The sequence below is a fragment of the Haliotis asinina genome, chromosome 1 (assembly GCF_037392515.1).
Source record: "Haliotis asinina isolate JCU_RB_2024 chromosome 1, JCU_Hal_asi_v2, whole genome shotgun sequence".
NCBI lineage: Eukaryota > Metazoa > Mollusca > Gastropoda > Lepetellida > Haliotidae > Haliotis > Haliotis asinina.
In genome coordinates this window covers 32028528-32047969 of record NC_090280.1, presented here as the reverse complement: position 1 = coordinate 32047969, position 19442 = coordinate 32028528, and the positions used below count along the sequence as shown (strand labels likewise).

Sequence of the window (19442 nt, the reverse complement as noted above, 5' to 3'; positions counted from 1 at the left end):
CCAAAGGAGAGAAGACATGTCATGTAAATTGGTTGGGCATCAGGACTGAAGTCCTCAAAACTCCCTGGAGTCCACCTGCCAAACAAAGTGGCCCTCCCTGTGGAGCAACGTTGTGTATCTTTAACTGATTTATGACCTGAGCTCTATGCTTGGGACCAAACTTCTGTGATTGGATTTGTTTGTTAAAACAATTGTCTACATGCACTACTGCCAGAGAGTTTAGATTTGTTTGCTGTTTTACAATGCCCTCAGCAGTATTCCAGCTATGTGACTGTGGCCTGTGACTGGACCAAACAAACCCATGATTCACACTATGAGCAACAATCTACGCAATTGAGATATGATGACAAGCATGAAACAAGTTAACAAGCCAGACTACCCGATCCTGTTAGTTGTCTCTTACAAAAAGTATGGGTTGTTGAAGACCAATTCTAACAGGTCACTAGGTTAGATATCGAGTGTCATTAAGACATACTTACTTAAAACAGCCTATTACTAAATATCACTGGCACTGCCTGAATTTTTCTTGCCTCAGTCTAACAATCTAGCATATATATTTGTATTAAATGTTATTACATGTAAATGAAGCAGTTGTGATTTGCACATGTTAACAGAAAACTATAGCTCCAGAACGAAATGAAAAACAAAGTGTTATCAACACTCTCACCCTATAATCCAGAATGAAATGAAAAACACAGTGTTATGAACACTCTCACCCTATAATCCAGAATGAAATGTAAAACAAAGTGTTATCAACATTCTTACCCTATAATCAGACGTCTTGGTGTCCACCGAACACAATATAAAGGGTATGTTTCCAAAACATACTTATGATAATGACAATATAAAAATAAAAACAAACTCATTCCACATAAAACAGTGTCAAAGCATATAATTTGTTCAATAATTCTGGAATAAAAATAAAACAAATAAGTATGTATCCATTAGCACATTCCCATTGGTATAAACAGCTGGTAAAGGGTAACCATGTTGTTTGTTGTTTTTGAGAGTAAGTTTAGTTTTGCACCACTCTTAGCACTATTCCAGACATCAGAAATGGGCATCACACATTCTACCTATGCGGGGAATCAAACTTTGGTTTTCAGTGTGACGAGTAAATGCTTTAACTACTAGGCTAAACCTGCAACTCACCCACCCCACCCCTAGTGTTATCCTAGGCACATTTAGGAGGGTGCAGCACCCTGCTGATTTTATTTTGCACCCTGCCCTTTTCGCCTCAATAGCAGTCGTTTTTTTCAGCTGCGCTTGACTTTACTATGACCAGTGTGTATTTTCCGGATTTTACCAAGGGCAGAGTTCTCTCCCTTTCTTGAGGAGTCGCCATATTGTTTTTATAATGATTAGGAAATTGGCATAATGTAATGTCTTGAAATGCTTTTTTTAACTACTAATCTTAAAATACAAACTGAGAAGAGTAAACAATGAACTTTAGAACTGAAATTATACGACGATTTGACTTCATATACATTTTGTTATTTTTCAATAATCCTCACCAGCATGCCTTTCTAGATTATGAAATTTCCTTTTCCATAAATTTACCCTGCCCTTTCTGAACCTTAGGGGGAATTACTAACCCCTGTTTGTTGTTTCAATGGGACGATGCACTGACAGATTTGTCATACAGCTACTTGTTCAGTATTTCAGTTGTATCAACCTTATCAGACTAGAAACTGAATCTGAGATTCGAACCCATGATCCTGGTAGACCCAAGGGACATAATTCAGCACAAAGAATAACTGGGTCTTAGTTGTGATGTAAAACAAAATCATGTTGCCTGAAGATAAGGAAAATAAAGAAAGAAATAAACATCACCATTGCAAGAGGGGTTTGGGTTTTGTTAGATTAAAAAGTAAGCAGGCGCATAGAATTATAAACCAGTAGGGAGGCAGAAAATAATCACCTTTCTCTGTCTAAAGTAAAGTCCTAGGCACCACAATCTTGCAAGCTTGGCCTGAACATATTTTCCAGTTCATTATGAAACCTTTGAAGGGCATTTAGAAGTCAATTGCATAAGAAAAGTCATATTTATGGATGCCAGGCTCTTTCTTATGAATGTTTCGCAGTGTAAGCTTTATCTGATGAAGGAATCAGCATCCACTCTGAAATGTCATGTTATTCACAATAAAGAATTTGACATCCATAAATCTTGCTTTTCTTTTTGTTCAGTTCATTATAGAAAATAGCAGAAATATTCTTTAACCAGTAAATTTTTGGGGTAATTTTCTTCTCCATCATTTACACTCTGATAATGGACCTTGTCAAGACCTTAACAGGCTGCACATGGAACCGATTAATGCTGCCTATGAATAACCAAGTCCGGGCAGACAATCTAGTGATCAACACTATGAGCATCAATCTAATCTCTTGCCTGTATCTTCATATCATAGCTCATGAATGATTACTTGGCAGCTATGTCATAACTTACATGTTACCATATTTGACATCACTCCAGATGCTCTGCCAATTAAAAATCCCAAAAGGACGCTAATAAATAAAATCCAGAGAAAGTGGGGAGGGGTTTAAAATTAAGTTCTTAAAAGGCATTTAGCAGTATGCCAAACATCAACACATGGCATGTTGATGAACGTCTTTATAACCATTGTCATGAGGTGAATGCTGAGTCAGCAGACAGAGCTTACACATATACATAAAACAGGTTTACACAGGTAAAACGTGGAGTATGTGCAAGATAACAATATAATGGAGAAGCCTGTAAGATCAACAGTGTAATCACTACAATCACTCCGTCTCACATCGTTATCTTCTACTTTAATCCTTTGTAATTGTCTTCGAGGTACATTGTTATCTTCATACATTGTCAAAAGTAGCTTTGAAATGTTGTGATAAAGACAGAGTGAGTAAGTCTGATTTTACACCACTTTGAGCAATATTCCAGCTACATCACTACAGGGGACACCACAAATGGGCTTCACACATTATACCGATGTGGGGAATTGAACCTGTGTCTTCAGTATGATAAGTAAACGCTTTAACCACTGGGCTATCCCTTGTATGATAAGAAGCTGTCATCCATAAAACATGTCATGTAAACAATTTAAAAATCACACTAATTGGCCAGTCAACAGGAATTCAACATGAGTGTTCAAAGGTGGATAATTATAAAAATGAAACAGTAGAAACTAAAAACAAAACTCCCCGAGATGGGTACTCCTTCCAGTGATGCCATATTCAGATATCTGAGTTTCAGGACGCTGCTTCCGTTAGGGGTGTTGTGTTAATGCTATTACCACTAAACTACTAATATGGCTGCAAATGTTTCGCGACTGGGCTGCGCCTGTTTACATTTGAGATGCAATTCCTTCAAATTTGCTGTAATTCCTTCAATTACTTAGTTGGAGGGCCTGTTTTTTGTCAAACTGAATCTTTCCCAAAATGTTGTAATTTCAGGGATATCATCCATGATCCATCATCCTACAATAACTTATACCTATGTACAAGAAGTGAAACTATGTCAGCACAAACCTGTCAAAAAAGTTGAACTGCTGCCATATGCTTTGCTAACTGACTTTGTAGAAACAGTGTGAAAATGAGTACAGTTTAGGCTATTTTGTCTTAAAGTTTGATTTTAACAAAATGGGAATGCAGATTTCGCATAGGGCCTGTATGCTTTATACCCTGTAAACAGCAGCAGGCCCCAATGGCCAACTGGCAAACTAAAGTATTGCAAACACTGCTTATTAGGGAAGGGTGTTGAATACGCTAAATCTGAATATCATCAAATATAAAACCAATACACAATCCACAATAAAATCTACACTGTATATTATCAGTACATACTATTTACAGTGATTTCACATCAGCATACTAATATTTGAGCATGGAAAGCGCTGACTGTGCATCAAAATGTGCTGTACAGTCCGGTCATTTCATTTACAAACTATTAAGTTACATAGATACAAATATACAAACTTTAAATAGCACAAGAAAGAATTAAACATATAACAACTCTAGGTAAATTAAAGAATACCATATTTACTGTTATAATACAGTTCAACTTGGGTCTTTTTGAAATTCTTTTGTGCACATTCTATGATACTGTCCCATCATTTCTATCTCAGATCAGATTACAGTGACTGAGTGCTCTGCTAGTAAACAAGCAAGGTCACAATATCTGAGCCTGTTTATCTGAGAATATTAATGAGATCCAATCTTGTTTTCGAATTTGTATGACCTTGTAAACTGTAAACTTGTAAACATAACAAATCAGTGATCAGAAGATCGTCTCCCTGCAAATTTAGTTAACAATATAGGCATGCAAACCAAACAATGAGACTATTAGGAACTTATGGTATATGCAGCTATCAGAAAGACTGGCAAAAAATTAATATTTCTAAATATTGTTGATTGGAAGAATCATAAGCAGTTAACAGTATTGAAATTATGTCATCAAAATCTTAAATAAATTAGTGTGATGAAATATACTTTCAATTTAAAGATGCAATACACAAAGTTATGTCTCAAATATCAATTAGGGTGCACAAAGAAAATTAAATGTTTATCGGGCACATTGTTTCAAAAGTGACATGGGCAATAGGAGTTTTTTAAAAATTGATAAAAAAGAGAAGGATGAACACATTTTTACTTTTTTTTTCTCTCAGAAATACAGCTTGGAAAGTTTAGCACATGTTAATGAGTTGTATATTCAGTCACACTCATTCTTATAGACACTCATTCTTATAGTGGAAAAATGGATGATCCGGGCGTGGCCAAGTCAATTTTTTTTTCAAGATGGCAATGAAAAGAAGTTGCATGCACAAAGACAAGTGACATGCCAGTGCTCTGAGAAACATTTCACTTTCTTAAACTTTATCTATCTCTATAATCTAATGCACTCACAAGGCAAAGTAATCAGTAATGTCTATTCTAGTAATTTTACAATACTTTCTAATGTTCATGGTGTCCATAACAAAAAGTATATTTGCTGTTTCCTGCAAATCTGTCAACCTTCCCATTAAAAGCTAAAACAATGGGATATTTGATGATCATTAATAGGTTGTACTTGTCTAATAATATGAACAGTCAGTAAATAACATAAATATTTAATTTGTGGTATCACAGGAAACATTTTTGTTAACAACATTCATGATATAACACCATTAACTGTATTGACAGAATCAATTCCAATATAAAATATCCAACAACATGATAATGGTCTCAACTACTAATACAGCAATTCAAGGTCATACGTTAGCAAGCTGATTGTCTCCCTTTCATCTGTCAAATCCTGATCAAAGGGAGACAACTCTTTTTAAAGTTCTGTAAGAATCAGCACATCCAGAATCATTTTCGATTGTTGCAAACCTGTATCTAGGGTCAAAAGATAATCACTGTGACTTGGACGTGTACTTAGACGTCTACTACACACTACACTTCACGAAGACAGCGGCGACAACAACACAAGTAGTGATCTGGTATACATGAGATTTCCTTTGTTATTGCAGTAGTAGTGAGACATAGAAAATCTGAACTTGGGTGTCTGATCAAAAATGCATATACAGTGCACTCTGTCTAACTCGGGCTGGCTTGGGACCAAGTAAAAAGCAGACAGCAGTCCGATTTACACAGAAATTTCCTATAAAGAATGATTATGTCGGGACCGTAAGTTCAGTCCGGTATATGCAGCAATCCGAGAAAGACATAGTCCAATTTGCCCAGAGTGCTCTGTACAATGGTACATATACACTGTATCCCTCAAAATAAATTATTTTTAATGATTCATGCTGTTGCTTTCGTCAGTCTCACATCACAATGCTCATCTGCATCCAACTCTGAACAATACAACATTTTGTTAATGATAGAAACCCCATTGATATGCTTGGGACATAAAAAGACAGTCAGAATGTAACGATCAAAATCTCCGGCCAACATTATGTGGTCCCAACTGATGATCTTAGTTACTGATGACCTCTATGAACAGAATGAGTTTGGTTTAATGTTGTTTTAGCAATATTCCAGCAATATCGTGACGGGGGACACCAGAGATGAGTTTCACACATTGTACCCATGTGGGGAAGAAAAACTAATCTTTGGTGTGATGAGCAAACGTTTTAACCACTAGGCTACCACAACAAATATCTGTGATCAGAGATGATTGATACACTTGTATCCAGAAAAAAGTTCCCTTATGTGTATCATGTGTATTATTTTAAATGACCCTTCTCTGGATGATTTCATATTATTTTGGATGACGCTTTCCTTTCCCTTTGAGTGACACCCTGTATAATAAATGAGGTTTGCAACATGATTTGAAAGTATACTCAACACAAAAAGGTTTCATGATTATAATAATTCACAAATAAATTCATAGATAAATGATGAATTAATATTGCTGACATGGGCCAATCTTCAAACTACACACACAACATTTGGTAGATTGCTGTAAAATGTGGCATAATGCAGAACAAAATTCTTTACACATGTCAGCAACCTGCAAACAGTGAGTGAGTTTGGTCTAGTGCCACTTTTAGCTTTTTTCTAGCAAAATCACTGTGGTCAAAAAACTGAAATGGGCTTCACACATTGTACCCATGTGGGTAATCAAATCCATGTTTTCGACATGACAATCCAATGCTTTAACCACTAGGCTGACCCACCTTCTGTCTGAAGTTCTGACCACAGGATCCAGTGACCAACACAAGTTGCTGATGACCTGTTCTAACCCAGTTTCCTTAGATTCATTCACAGCAAATTAAGAAGACCATTATGAATTGAGACTGCATACTGGCAATGAAATATTAAAAATATCAAAGTCAATAATATCCTTACTTCAATATTTAAAAGTAGTACATCACTATTTGGTATACCACTAATTCATTCAGTACCTTTTCCATTTATGGACATATAAAAAACAATGTACAGACTAACACGAAGTGTGCATGTCAACACAATTCCAAAAAGCAAAAGCATACTACTCAGTTTTTATAAACAACACGGCATATTTACTCATAAGCACAAAAAATAACAATACAAAATACCAGCGCAATGAAACAACACAAACTCTGCCCATTAACTTTCAGCCAATCATGAGAAATCAGTCAGCAAGTGGGTGTAGCCCCCCTTTTCTTTATGAAAAATGAATGAAAAAAGTCAAACAGAATCTTGTGTAATTTATTTTGAAATTCATTTCCTTTTAAAATTTTGTTCAAGACAAGCCATTCCATTAAAAGATTATCTAAAGATCACACAAATTACAATTGTGGTTTTCTCATCTCTTAGGAACACCCTTCAATGTCAAGCAAAGGACAACAAAGTCAGGAATCAAACCCAGTCTTCATCATCACACATCAAACACTTGATATTTTGTAAAATAGAAATAACTGTTGATTTGAATATCACAGAAGGAGAATTACAGCCTTTGAAATTCATGCAAATCCCAGACTGCTAAACTATACCAAGGATGAGCAAAACACCAACATTCTATATAAGTATTTCATAGCTTCAATTCAGAACCAGTTCTCAATGTTTCATTTTTGTTACATGGGAACCGAATAAAACTGAGAATACATAATCATAGAAGAAGATTTTGTCATGTTCAAGTGAGAACCAGCTAAAATGTCGTCGTTCTCTGTAAAGAACTACTCTAAAAAAAACTGCTTTTCTAAGGTGGTATGAATATGACAAACATAGCTTTTATTGTTGAGTACAATTGTGCCGTACCTATACAGGGTCTGTGAGTGCAGATGATAATATGGTCAAATAAACTGACAACAGCTCAAAGATCCAGTACAAAAATCCTTCATGTTGCCAGCTCTGTATGTAGTGGATGACGACAGATTCCTTGTACTCCGACACATCAACTTTATAAATACTTAAAGCATGTCCTTCCTGGCATCCTTCACATTCACACAAATGACCTTGACCTCTGACCTGTCACACATTGTAGTGCATGGGCACTTCTGGGGTCACAGGGTCATAGTGCAGAGGGCACAGCCATACCAATGGGTGACCTGAAACATGAAGTTATGATTAAACAAGTGTTACTTACTTCAAGTTGGACATTCACTAACAAGAGTTGGTGTGTCCTCTACTACAGAACTCCAGACAAGCTGTACATTTGTGGAAAACATCCCAAATATGTCTCCATAAACAATTAACTTGGAGTTGCTGGCATACAAAGATGGATGGATGGTAGGATGGATGAACAGATGGATGGATGAGTGGATGGATGACAGCATGGCATGATCTTTCATCATCCCTATTTGACTCCAACATTATCAATAAATGCAAAAAAATATGATATCCCTCCATAGTACAGAGTCAGAATGAAGGACGACAATGCGATGATAACCATTAACAAAGACATCACATTTGGCACACTGCTGCAACAGTTTGCTTCCAGGCCCAGTCCTTGTAACATACTGCAATTCTTCTTTCATTTCTAGATATAACCATCAATTTGAATGTACTGATTTTCTACTTCATAATTAAATTCATTTCATTCAAAAATTTGAACAACTATTAAAAACTCGACTCAGGGGCATACATATATGCAACACACCACAAAAAACATAAATTCCCGATCGGTAGCCCTGTTGTGCTTCTTTAAAATTCTTCAGAGTATGTTTGTTTCAGAATATTGAAGGCTGAACAAGAAAATAATCAATTTCAGCCTTTTGAATGTTAAGACAAGGAGTTATCTCCCTTACACAACTGGTGAAATGGTTCTCTATGGGGCCCAAGAAGTTCAAACAATCTTAGCGAGTTTCTTTAACAATCATGGCCCACTTGGGCTTTAATCTTCCCTGGGATTGCGTCAGAGCCCAAACAGCCTCAAAAGTGCTTGAATTTAAATGAGATCCTTGAATCTGTGACATTAGTTGGTACAGAGATTGATTGATTGATTGATCGAACATATCATAAGCTCTCAAACTTAGTCAAAGTAACGTCTGTCAAGGAGTGAAACAGTATGTTCTTACCAAAGTATGGTACATACCGCGGTACAACACCTTTGGATTGGTCCAGTTCGGTATAGGAGATATGATCATAATGCAGAAAACTGACATGCAGAACTGAACTTAGATTGTTTAACATAACCAAAAAAAAACCCCAAAACAACATTTTCTTCATTGTATTTAATGAACAAAAATGTCATTTTTGACTAGATAGAAATGATGCTACGAAATCCAAAAATACTTTTTTTTATCGCATAACTGTATACAGAACCCGAAGGCAAAATACTGTGGTTCTACAAATATCATGGTATACTGTTTCACCCATAAGACCTTTCCGACTGCTTCTCAAGACCCCATTCACACTTCGAAGGAACCACAGAAACACATATGAACGCATAAGTAGTTGAATAGAAACATGCTTTGTCAAACGTTGCACAAACCATCACAGTGAAATAACTTTTACTAGTCTTAGTTGCATCGCTACTCTGCAAAATTTTGCATTTCAGGGGAGATTAATTAGCACCCCTCAGTCATTTCCCTCATGTCTCCTGTAAAATCATAACTTAACCATTTTGTTAAATTTTGGGCCAATCTTAGGGCAAATCACTTGCAGTTTTGAAGGCTAAAACAAGGGTAAAATGAACAAATCTTTGGCTTTTTCAAGCCTGTTTGAAATGCTACATATTTATATATGTACAACAAGTAATGGAATCTGGGATCCATGAATCTGTAACTATGATGGAGGTGACAAGACCTAAGACTTTCCTGCTTATTCCCCACTGTAACATTACAGTCTACTCAGGACGACAGAGTGTAGCACATACCTCTACCAAACACTTCCTGGAACAAAGCCATCGTTGATTTCTTCTGGCGACGTGGTCCCTCACGCTTCACATGTTCTACAGCTGTTTCGTCATTCAAAATTGACGATATCTACAAATAAAACCTTCATGTATTGTCTGTACCAGTTTCTTGTACATTATTGCAAAAAATGAATCAGTTTCACTGATGAATGTATCGTGTCTCTTGAATGTTGGCATAAAAGTATAGAATTTGTACTTGACTGAGAAAGTGAAATCCTATATATAACATGTTACATATGGCCACCTTCTAAATAGGACCCGTGAAGGTCCCAGGGCAGGAAAGACCTTCAGCAACCCATGCTTGCCATAAAAGGAGACTACGTTTGTCGTAAGAGATGACTAACGGGATCGGGTGGTCAGGCTCGCTGACTTGGTTGACACATGTCATCAGTTCCAAACTGTGCAGATCGATGCTCATGTTGTTGGTCACTGGATTGTCTGGTCCAGCCTCGATTATTTACAGACTGCTGCCATTTAGCTGGAATATTGCTGAGTGCGGCATAAAACTAAACTCACTCACTCTAAATAGCATTGTACAATCACAGCTATTGGCTTAGGGAGACGTGACAAGTCTGCCGTGACAAAGTCCTCAGTAAAGACTTTTTTATGGACGTCACAGTAGCTATGCAGGTTAGGCAGCTGACTTTGCGTGCTGACAATTACGTGCCTGACTCTGAATGTGGGTTCAAATGCCAGATGGCACTCAAACCAACAAAAGAATTTGTATTTTACAAAGAAAGTGTAATCTCATATATAACATGTTACATCTCATCTCTTATCATGTACTATCATGACATCATCTCAGCACCGAGATGAACAGACGTTTAATTTGCATTTAATCTGTGAAGATCTGGGTTAGAACTGAAGTGATACCATCTTAATGAACTTCAAAAAACCTGTATTTGTCACAAGAGTTAACTAACAGGACAGGGTGGTCAGGCTCACCAACTTGGTTGACGCATGTCATCATTGCATAGATCAATCATCATGCTGTCAATCACTGGATTGTCTGTTAGAATATTTCCAAGTGTGGCATAAATAGAAAATCACTGACTAATCTGCAGTTGAAGAATTAAGGAATGAGAGAATTTAGTTTACACGGCTTTTAGTTTATTCCAGCATTATCACAGCTGGGGACACCAGAAATGGGTTTCACACATTGCAGCCATGTGGAGAATCAAAACAGGTCTTCAGTGTGACGACTGAACACTTTAACCACTAGGCTACCCAACCACCCAGGGCCTAACTAAGGACTTACCTGATCACACCCTATTGCTATAACAAACAGGCCAAATAGGATGGATTCTATTACCAGAATTATGGAATGCAATCTGAAAGAAAATATTCATCATCAATTATCATTTGTACATTACTGATCTGGAGGAGTTTCCCACAAGGGCTTGAGTTCAACCCAGAATTGGTGGAAGGCCCAAAGGGACCATTCACAGTTTATGGCTGTGCGGGTGATGATTTTTTTTAGAAGCATTCAACCTACACACACTAAAATTTATGTACAAACCCAATGACCCTGCATAATATTTAAGCATAATTATTTAGCATACATATGTACAAAATTGCTAGCCCCAAAGTACATGTGCACAAAATTTATGACACACACACCTCCCCAGAACAAATGGGTGACCCTCCACTTAAATTCATAATCACATTACCACATCATACATTATGAACGCAACTGCTTTTTTTCAGGCTCATGAATAAAACATGCACTTCCCAAATTTATGCTTGGTTTTGTATTTGTTTTTGCACTTGTATGTTACACATGCCCACTGGTCTTTCTGGGACAAATGAATTGAATATCAAAAGGTCAAGGGAGGTAACTCTCACAATTTGATATGACGGATATTTTCAACTGGGCTGGGATCCACTATCCAGGCCACTATCACCATGGTAACAGCATAAACACTTGCCATCCCTGAAGAGAAACAAAACATCCAAAATTATAAATATTACAAACAAGCTTGTTTCAATCCATTTAATTCAAAAAATAAACCTATGAAGATTTGTGTTGGAACTGGTCCTCAGCGAACCATGCTTGTCGTATGACAAGACTAACGGGATCAGGTTGTCAGGCTCACTGACTTGGTTGACACATCATCGTATCCTAATTGCATAAATTCATGCTGTTGATCAGTGGACTGAATAGTCCAGACTTGATAACTTACAGACCAGCGTCATACAACTGGAATACTGCTGAGTGGGGTCAATTAAACAATCATGTAATTGATTGTAATTTCATGCCTTTTCATATAATTTACCATTTCAACCAGTAGCCTGATTTATCAGTTTGTAAATTAAACATTATCAAAGAAGATGTTAAGTGCACTTACCCACATAAAATAAAAACTGAATAAAAAATTTTTGGTTCAATTCTCCAACACAGTTGTTGATCCTGCAAGACAAAGAGATGAAATCACAGAGTTAGTAATTACACCGAAATGTTGCACATATTATTGATAAAGAAGCTGTAGGGGTTGTTGAGCAGTATTTAGAAGCTGGTGTTCAAGTAAAAGGCAAAAAATTATGAACAACAACTTCTTTATTTTATGCATAGAGTAATCGTACTGTTTCATCCATGTTGCTGTCTGATGAGGTTCTTGAGGCATACAACAACGAAAAAGTTGTCATCCAAAATTATTTGCCTTTCACTTCTACAAGAAGTTGTACATCCATAGAACTCAACAATCAGTTTATGCATGCTTACTGGCATTTCCTGGTTAGCTACAAATACAAAATGTGCACAATGCCCGATGCTTACATGCTTCCACACTTAATAATAATATCTCATCTTACTGAATTTTGAAAACAATGATTTCTCATTGATTCACCTGTAACAAGGGACAGAAAATGAAATAAGGAAAGAGAGGTAGTACCAACCTAACAGCTGATTTTATAACAAAGTCAGAACAATGTTTATATTTACCATGGACAGTGATGGTCCATTCTTCGTATGCACCTACGACAGACACGACAGTGGTGAGCTCGCGGCGGCCGATACGTCTCACACTTCATACAAACAGTCCATCCGTCACCCTGCAACAAAGACACATCTTCAGTTCAAGGTGAGGTGAAATGGGGTGTGACATTATACGTAGAATATTTCGCCCATTTGACCATGTGCATTTGGGCATGCGTGGCTGCTTCTAAGAGCCCAGACTTTAGTTATTTCATAATGCTAGCTCACTGAGATACCATGCCACAGCTAAGTAGGAATACCCCACCCAGACACATTATACTGTCCCGAAACCAACCAGTCCTTGTTTCACTACCGAGTGCCTAGGCAAGGACCAACAAATACTATATTCTTTTACACCTTGCATGCATTATAATCAAATGCTCGCCTTGCCAAGTGGGAGTTTTCATGCATGTTTCTGTTGATGTACTGGAAATAAACTGTGTACCTACAGTGTGATCCAGAAAGACAGGTCTGAAATCAGGACATCCTGATGCCCTAAACAATGAACTGGACCACCTCAGAAAGACATTCACCACACTAAACGGTTACCCTTCCCAGCTCGTCACAGCCACCATCAACAAGACCCTCAAAGACCGAGAACCCCGCCTCAAGCCTTCTCCATCACCCATTAGAGTAACCATACCCTACCTTGGCCCCATCAGTCATCAAATATCACGCCTCATCAAGACCAAAGCCAGCATCGATGTCACCTTCTCCAGTGGCAAGACCATCAAGACCTACCTAAAAGCCAACGGTAAAGGACCCAGCTGTGAACACCCTAACCCGAGAGGATGCATCTACCAGATCCCTTGCAACTGTGGCGACCTATACCTTGGAGAAACGCTGAGACCAATCAACACCAGAATGAAGGAACACCAGACCTCTGTCAGCAGACTCGACCAGAAATCGGCCATCTCTGAACACATTCTCAAGAACCCTGGACATTCAATCCGATGGGAGGACACTAGGATACTATCTACCAACAACAACAACTGGCGCCAAAGGAAATTGCAAGAAGCCATCGAGATCCGGAGACAGAAACCAGTAATCAACCGTGACCAAGGAGTGTACCTACCAGGTGCCTGGGACTTATTGATAAATTAATCTCATCTATCTGTGTACATTCTATCTATGTAATTCATGTATAGCCAATCTACCCGTGTACATCCTTATCTACTTGTGTTTGTACATCATCAACCCCCATGTAAACATGCCCATCAACCCTCATGTAGTCATGTACATCATCCTTAATCCCCAATCATGTGTTATGTAAACATCATCCACCATTGGCTTCCATCCTTATCCCCAATCATGTACATCGTCCTTAATCCCCTACCTGTGTTATGTAAACATATCCCATCATCTGTAATGTATTACCATTGGCTTCTATCATTGTTATCATAACTGTCGGGTTCCAATCAGCGCTTGTTTATACTGGCTTCCAGCTTTCGTTAAGTCATTCCACTTGTTACTTTGTTATTGTTTTACCTGTACATATAAATATAGCTCTGTACCCCATTCTCAATCACCTGATGAAGGAGTGTTCTCATATAAAGAAGTTGATATCCATAAAAACATCTTCATCCTTATGCACTTCACTTCTAAATGCCCTTCAAAGACTAGGTCTGAAATCATTGTTACATATTTGCCTATTTGCTCATAAGTAGGCATTTCACAGGCAAATAGTGTCCAATCTTTCACAGAGAATATGTCTTTTCTCCCAAATGTGTGTAGCAATAACTATAATTGATGTTTGGATGTTACAAGGGAATGTTAACTCATGCTAAGAAAGGTTTGAATGTTACAAGGGAATTTTAACTCATGCTAAGAAAGGCTTGGATGTTACAAGGGAATGTTAACTCATGCTAAGAAAGGCTTGGATGTTACAAGAGAATGTTAACTCATGCTAAGAAAGGCTTGGATGTTACAAGGGAATTTTAACTCATGCTAAGAAAGGCTTGGATGTTACAAGGAAATTTTAACTCATGCTAAGAAAGGCTTGGATGTTACAAGGAAATTTCAACTCATGCTAAGAAGGGCTTGGATGTTACAAAGGAATTTTAACTCATGCTAAGAAATGCTTGGATGTTACAAAGGAATGTTAACTCATGCTAAGAAATGCTTGGATGTTACAAGAGAATGTTAACTCATGCTAAGAAAGGCTTGGATGTTACAAGGGAATTTTAACTCATGCTAAGAAAGGCTTGGATGTTACAAGAGAATGTTAACTCATGCTAAGAAAGGCTTGGATGTTACAAGGGAATTTTAACTCATGCTAAGAAAGGCTTGGATGTTACAAGGAAATTTCAACTCATGCTAAGAAAGGCTTGGATGTTACAAGGGAATTTTAACTCATGCTAAGAAAGGCTTGGATGTTACAAAGGAATGTTAACTCATGCTAAGAAAGGCTTGGATGTTACAAAGGAATTTCAACTCATGCTAAGAAAGGCTTGGATGTTACAAGGAAATTTTAACTCATGCTAAGAAAGGCTTGGATGTTACAAGGAAATTTTAACTCATGCTAAGAAAGGCTTGGATGTTACAAGGGAATTTTAACTCATGCTAAGAAAGGCTTGGATGTTACAAGGGAATTTTAACTCATGCTAAGAAAGGCTTGGATGTTACAAGGAAATTTTAACTCATGCTAAGAAAGGCTTGGATGTTACAAGGAAATTTTAACTCATGCTAAGAAAGGCTTGGATGTTACAAAGGAATTTCAACTCATGCTAAGAAAGGCTTGGATGTTACAAGGAAATTTTAACTCATGCTAAGAAAGGCTTGGATGTTACAAGGAAATTTTAACTCATGCTAAGAAAGGCTTGGATGTTACAAGGGAATGTTAACTCATGCTAAGAAAGGCTTGGATGTTACAAGGGAATGTTAACTCATGCTAACAAAGGAATTTACTTTGGCCATATAACCTTCTAATAGTAATAACATTCCAAACAAGTTTTTTTAAATTCATCAAGCTTTTCAACTTTCATTGGTATTGAAACAGCAGTGAGTGAGTGAGGTTTCACCCGACCGTTACATGGTTAGCAATATTCCAGCAATATCAAGACAGGACACACCAGAAATGGACTTCACACATTGTACCCATGTGGTGAATTGAACCCTGGTCTTCAGCTAAGTAAGCAGTCACTTTAACTGCTAGGCTACCCCCTTGCCCAGAGGTTTTGATACAGCCCCTTCAGGTGTGTTGCTGTGGGCTGAAATGCCATTTCTTTTACTCAGTACCCGTTCTAACTGTACATTTATGTTCTAAGCTGTACATTTACGGTATTTTGAAATTGCATACATGTGTTTGGGTTCAGCCCTCTGCGAATCGGCCTTGAAAAAAATCAAGGACTTTGTAAACAACAAATATAACTTCAAATAATTATTTCATCATGTATATCTCTCAGCACAGGTAAATGAATCAGTAACCTTGTGCACATGCTGCACATTCACCTGGCAATTCGTCTCCTGACACTACTCCCCTGTACAAATACTGAGCCGAGTCTATATTTTAATCACAGTTTTTATGTATTTAGGACATAAAATCTGAAAATAAATCAGAGTTGGTCTGATGTCTTGATTATGATTAGCAATTCATTGAGCAACATATGCTATTAGTTTTAAAGTTTGATGTCAAGTCATCAATCTGCTTAAAAGCCAAGCGAACTTTATGTTTTAGTAGATTGCAAGAGTATCAAGAGTATTGGCATCGATCCACTCAACTTGTGGACAAAGATCTGTCAACAAGTGTTTATTTGTCAATAGCCTGTCATGTATATAACACGATCTTGATTTTATTTTCACATCAACATCTCGTCATAAGACTTTTACATTTGCTGTATTTGTGACAAAGAAAAAATACAAATGATAAAAAAGCAGTGTTTTTCTAGGCATTGTTTGTCAGAAAATGAGCAGGGACTATTTTCCAGCAGGATTGTTTCACCTTGGTAAATTTAGGACTTTTTAACTAAGGAATTTTGTAATGAACACCTCAACATCAACCTACACAAATGGGGTACAAAGACTTAACAAGTAAACAAGTGTATTTATGTCAACATCATGTACGTACCGAGTTCTTGGTCTGCTTTCCAGAGTGCATGTCGGAGAAGTCAATGCTCGTGGTGGGGAGGGGCACGACCCCAGGGTCAGACATCACCGCCCGCATGTGGGATATCGCCAGCAGGAACAGAATCGTATTGAACGCAACAACGTGAACTGCTCCCCAGAAACTGCAAACAAAACATGCATCAATGAAGAAAGAAGATACACATGCAAAGATACATCGGACTAAAAACATCCTGGACCATGAACATCAAGGTTAGAATGTGTTGTCAGTAACCCATGCTTGTCATGAGAGGCGACTAACAGGACCGGGTGGTCAGGTTCGCTTACTTGGTTATTGTCACAATTTAACACTGTAAACAACACTGAGTGAGTGAGTGAGTGAGTGAGTGAGTGAGTGAGTGAGTGAGTGAGTGAGTGAGTGAGAGTATAATTTTACACTGCTTTTAGCAATATTGTTGTTGCACCTTGATCATCAAATACTTTCAGCGCATCATAACAAAGATTTGCATATCGCTTTCAGTCTATGGACAACAATCTACACCAATACTTGCTAAAAAATGTTGAATAAGCGCATGGTAATGTTTGAAACTGTTTTAGACAGAAAAAAACATCAAAAATCATGTTGAAAAAAAATACTACATGAAATATGAGTAAGTTTAATGCCACAGACAGGAGATACCAGTAATTGGCTTCATACATTGTTCTCTTGTGAGGAATTGAACCAGTGTCTTCAGTGAGTGAGTGAGTGAGTTTAGTTTTACGCAGCACTCAGCAATATTCCAGCTATATGGCTGGGTTCTGTAAATAATCAAGTCTGGACCAGACAATCCAGTGATCAACAACATGCGCAGTTGGGAACCCATGACATGTGTCAACCAAGTAAGCAAGCCTGACCACCCGATCCGGTTAGTCGCCTCTTACGACAAGCTGAGTCACCTTTTGTGGCAAGCATGGGTTGCTGAAGGCCTATTCTACCCCAGGACCTTCACGGGTCCAGTGTCTTCAGTATGACAAGCAAACACTTTATTATGTCTTTAACCACTAGACTACCACTTAATGGCTCAGTGTACTGTACGGTAAGAATGGTAAGATTTTTTAATTGCAGCTATCTGAGTTAACAATAACACTGACAATAAACTGACGAATATGAGTTATTGTTCATATTTATCCCAACCACTTTAAAATTAGTTTCTGTGTGTAAAACAAACTTAGCAGTCCCTTTGAGTGGTAAGAGTAGCTTATTTAAACTCTCTTCACATTTCCTGTCAAGTGTACAATGAATATCATTGCATGACCCTCATGATGCGGTTTTCCTCTATATCTGTGGTGGTCAGGTAGCCAAGTGTTTAAAATGTTCCGTCATCTGACCAAAGACTGGATTTGATAACCCATTCTAGCCCATTTGATAGCCCATTTCTAGTGTTACCCAAAATGATATTGCTGGAATATTGCTAAAAACGGCTTATGAATAAACTCACTCACTCACTCACTCAATAGACTGTACTGACTGGAAACAAACTTCTGCATTGTACATACCACTGTCAATAACACTAAATAAAAAAGCAAATATATATCACTTAGCACACTTTGTAACCAGTTAGAATGGCGCATGAGGTAGAGCATGTGAAGGGATTAATTCAACTATTCTGTACAGGAGTACTAAATTAAGTACTCTGGTATAATAACTATCCTTAATCAATGGTAAAATTTTAAAGTTGTACTTCAAGAAAATAGCACAGGTCTCCTCATTACTAAATGTTGCTAATAACACAGGAAGTGGTTCTGATAAAGGTCAAATGGTAAAGTATCAGATTTTCAGACAGTGTACTGTTTGTTTTTCACATGTCCATTTATGCAAAAATACAGGGCAATTACTTATCACTGGTGCATATAAGGTGCTAATAGTTTTAGAAAAAAAACAGTGATCTCAGTGAACTCTGATCAGTGACATTTGAGAATGTAAACAGAATCAATGAAAAATAGGGTCATATATATCAAATTCCTTTGCAGGGTAAAGACGAATAATTTTGAAAACAACCACTTCCCACAAAATTAATTATAGTCACGGAAAGTGAATATTCTATACGATACAAGCATTCAAAACAGTAACTCGACGAATGACAGATGACTTCACTGACGAGTGTCGACGGAACAGATCAAAAAGCGACCGCGAATCAACACGTATTTAAAGGTTCGTTAAGCGCCATAAATATCATCATTTGGAGAACTCACGTCTCAGACATCGAAGGAATGACCAAATGTCGAACGACGACATAATCAGCGTAAAGAACAGCGATGTAAGTAATTATTATGCAGGTGATACCACACGGGTCTGACCGAAACACAACCATGTTGGATTGAACTCGCACTAGTCGCGAATGCTGGGTTCTCATTGGTCAATAAATCATGAATAATGTCGTGCAGGAATCAGAGTCACCTCCCTTGGCTAGAAGGGAGGCATTTTACAGCAGCATCAAAGTAGATAAAGATCTACACGCTGACGTTCGCTCCAAAGCATATAAAAGGTTGGCACGGCAATCAAGAGTGTTTGTCTGCGTATGTGTCCATGTGTGTTCATCCGGACATTTTTGTCCCAGTATGGACAAACGG

General features: G+C 37.6%; 1 protein-coding gene across 1 annotated transcript; it reads right to left on the bottom strand.

Annotated features, from left to right (window-relative positions):
- Positions 1 to 4617: 4617 nt before the first annotated feature.
- LOC137290386 (palmitoyltransferase ZDHHC3-like) lies at positions 4618 to 19206 on the bottom strand. Its single transcript, XM_067821290.1, has 8 exons — positions 19065 to 19206; positions 16837 to 16996; positions 12738 to 12847; positions 12145 to 12206; positions 11642 to 11729; positions 11055 to 11127; positions 9758 to 9866; positions 4618 to 7988 (listed from the first exon to the last, which is right to left on the bottom strand). Exons 1-8 carry the CDS (start codon positions 19181 to 19183, stop codon positions 7912 to 7914), a joined length of 798 nt encoding a protein of 265 aa, XP_067677391.1. The 5' UTR covers positions 19184 to 19206; the 3' UTR covers positions 4618 to 7911.
- Positions 19207 to 19442: the final 236 nt, after the last annotated feature.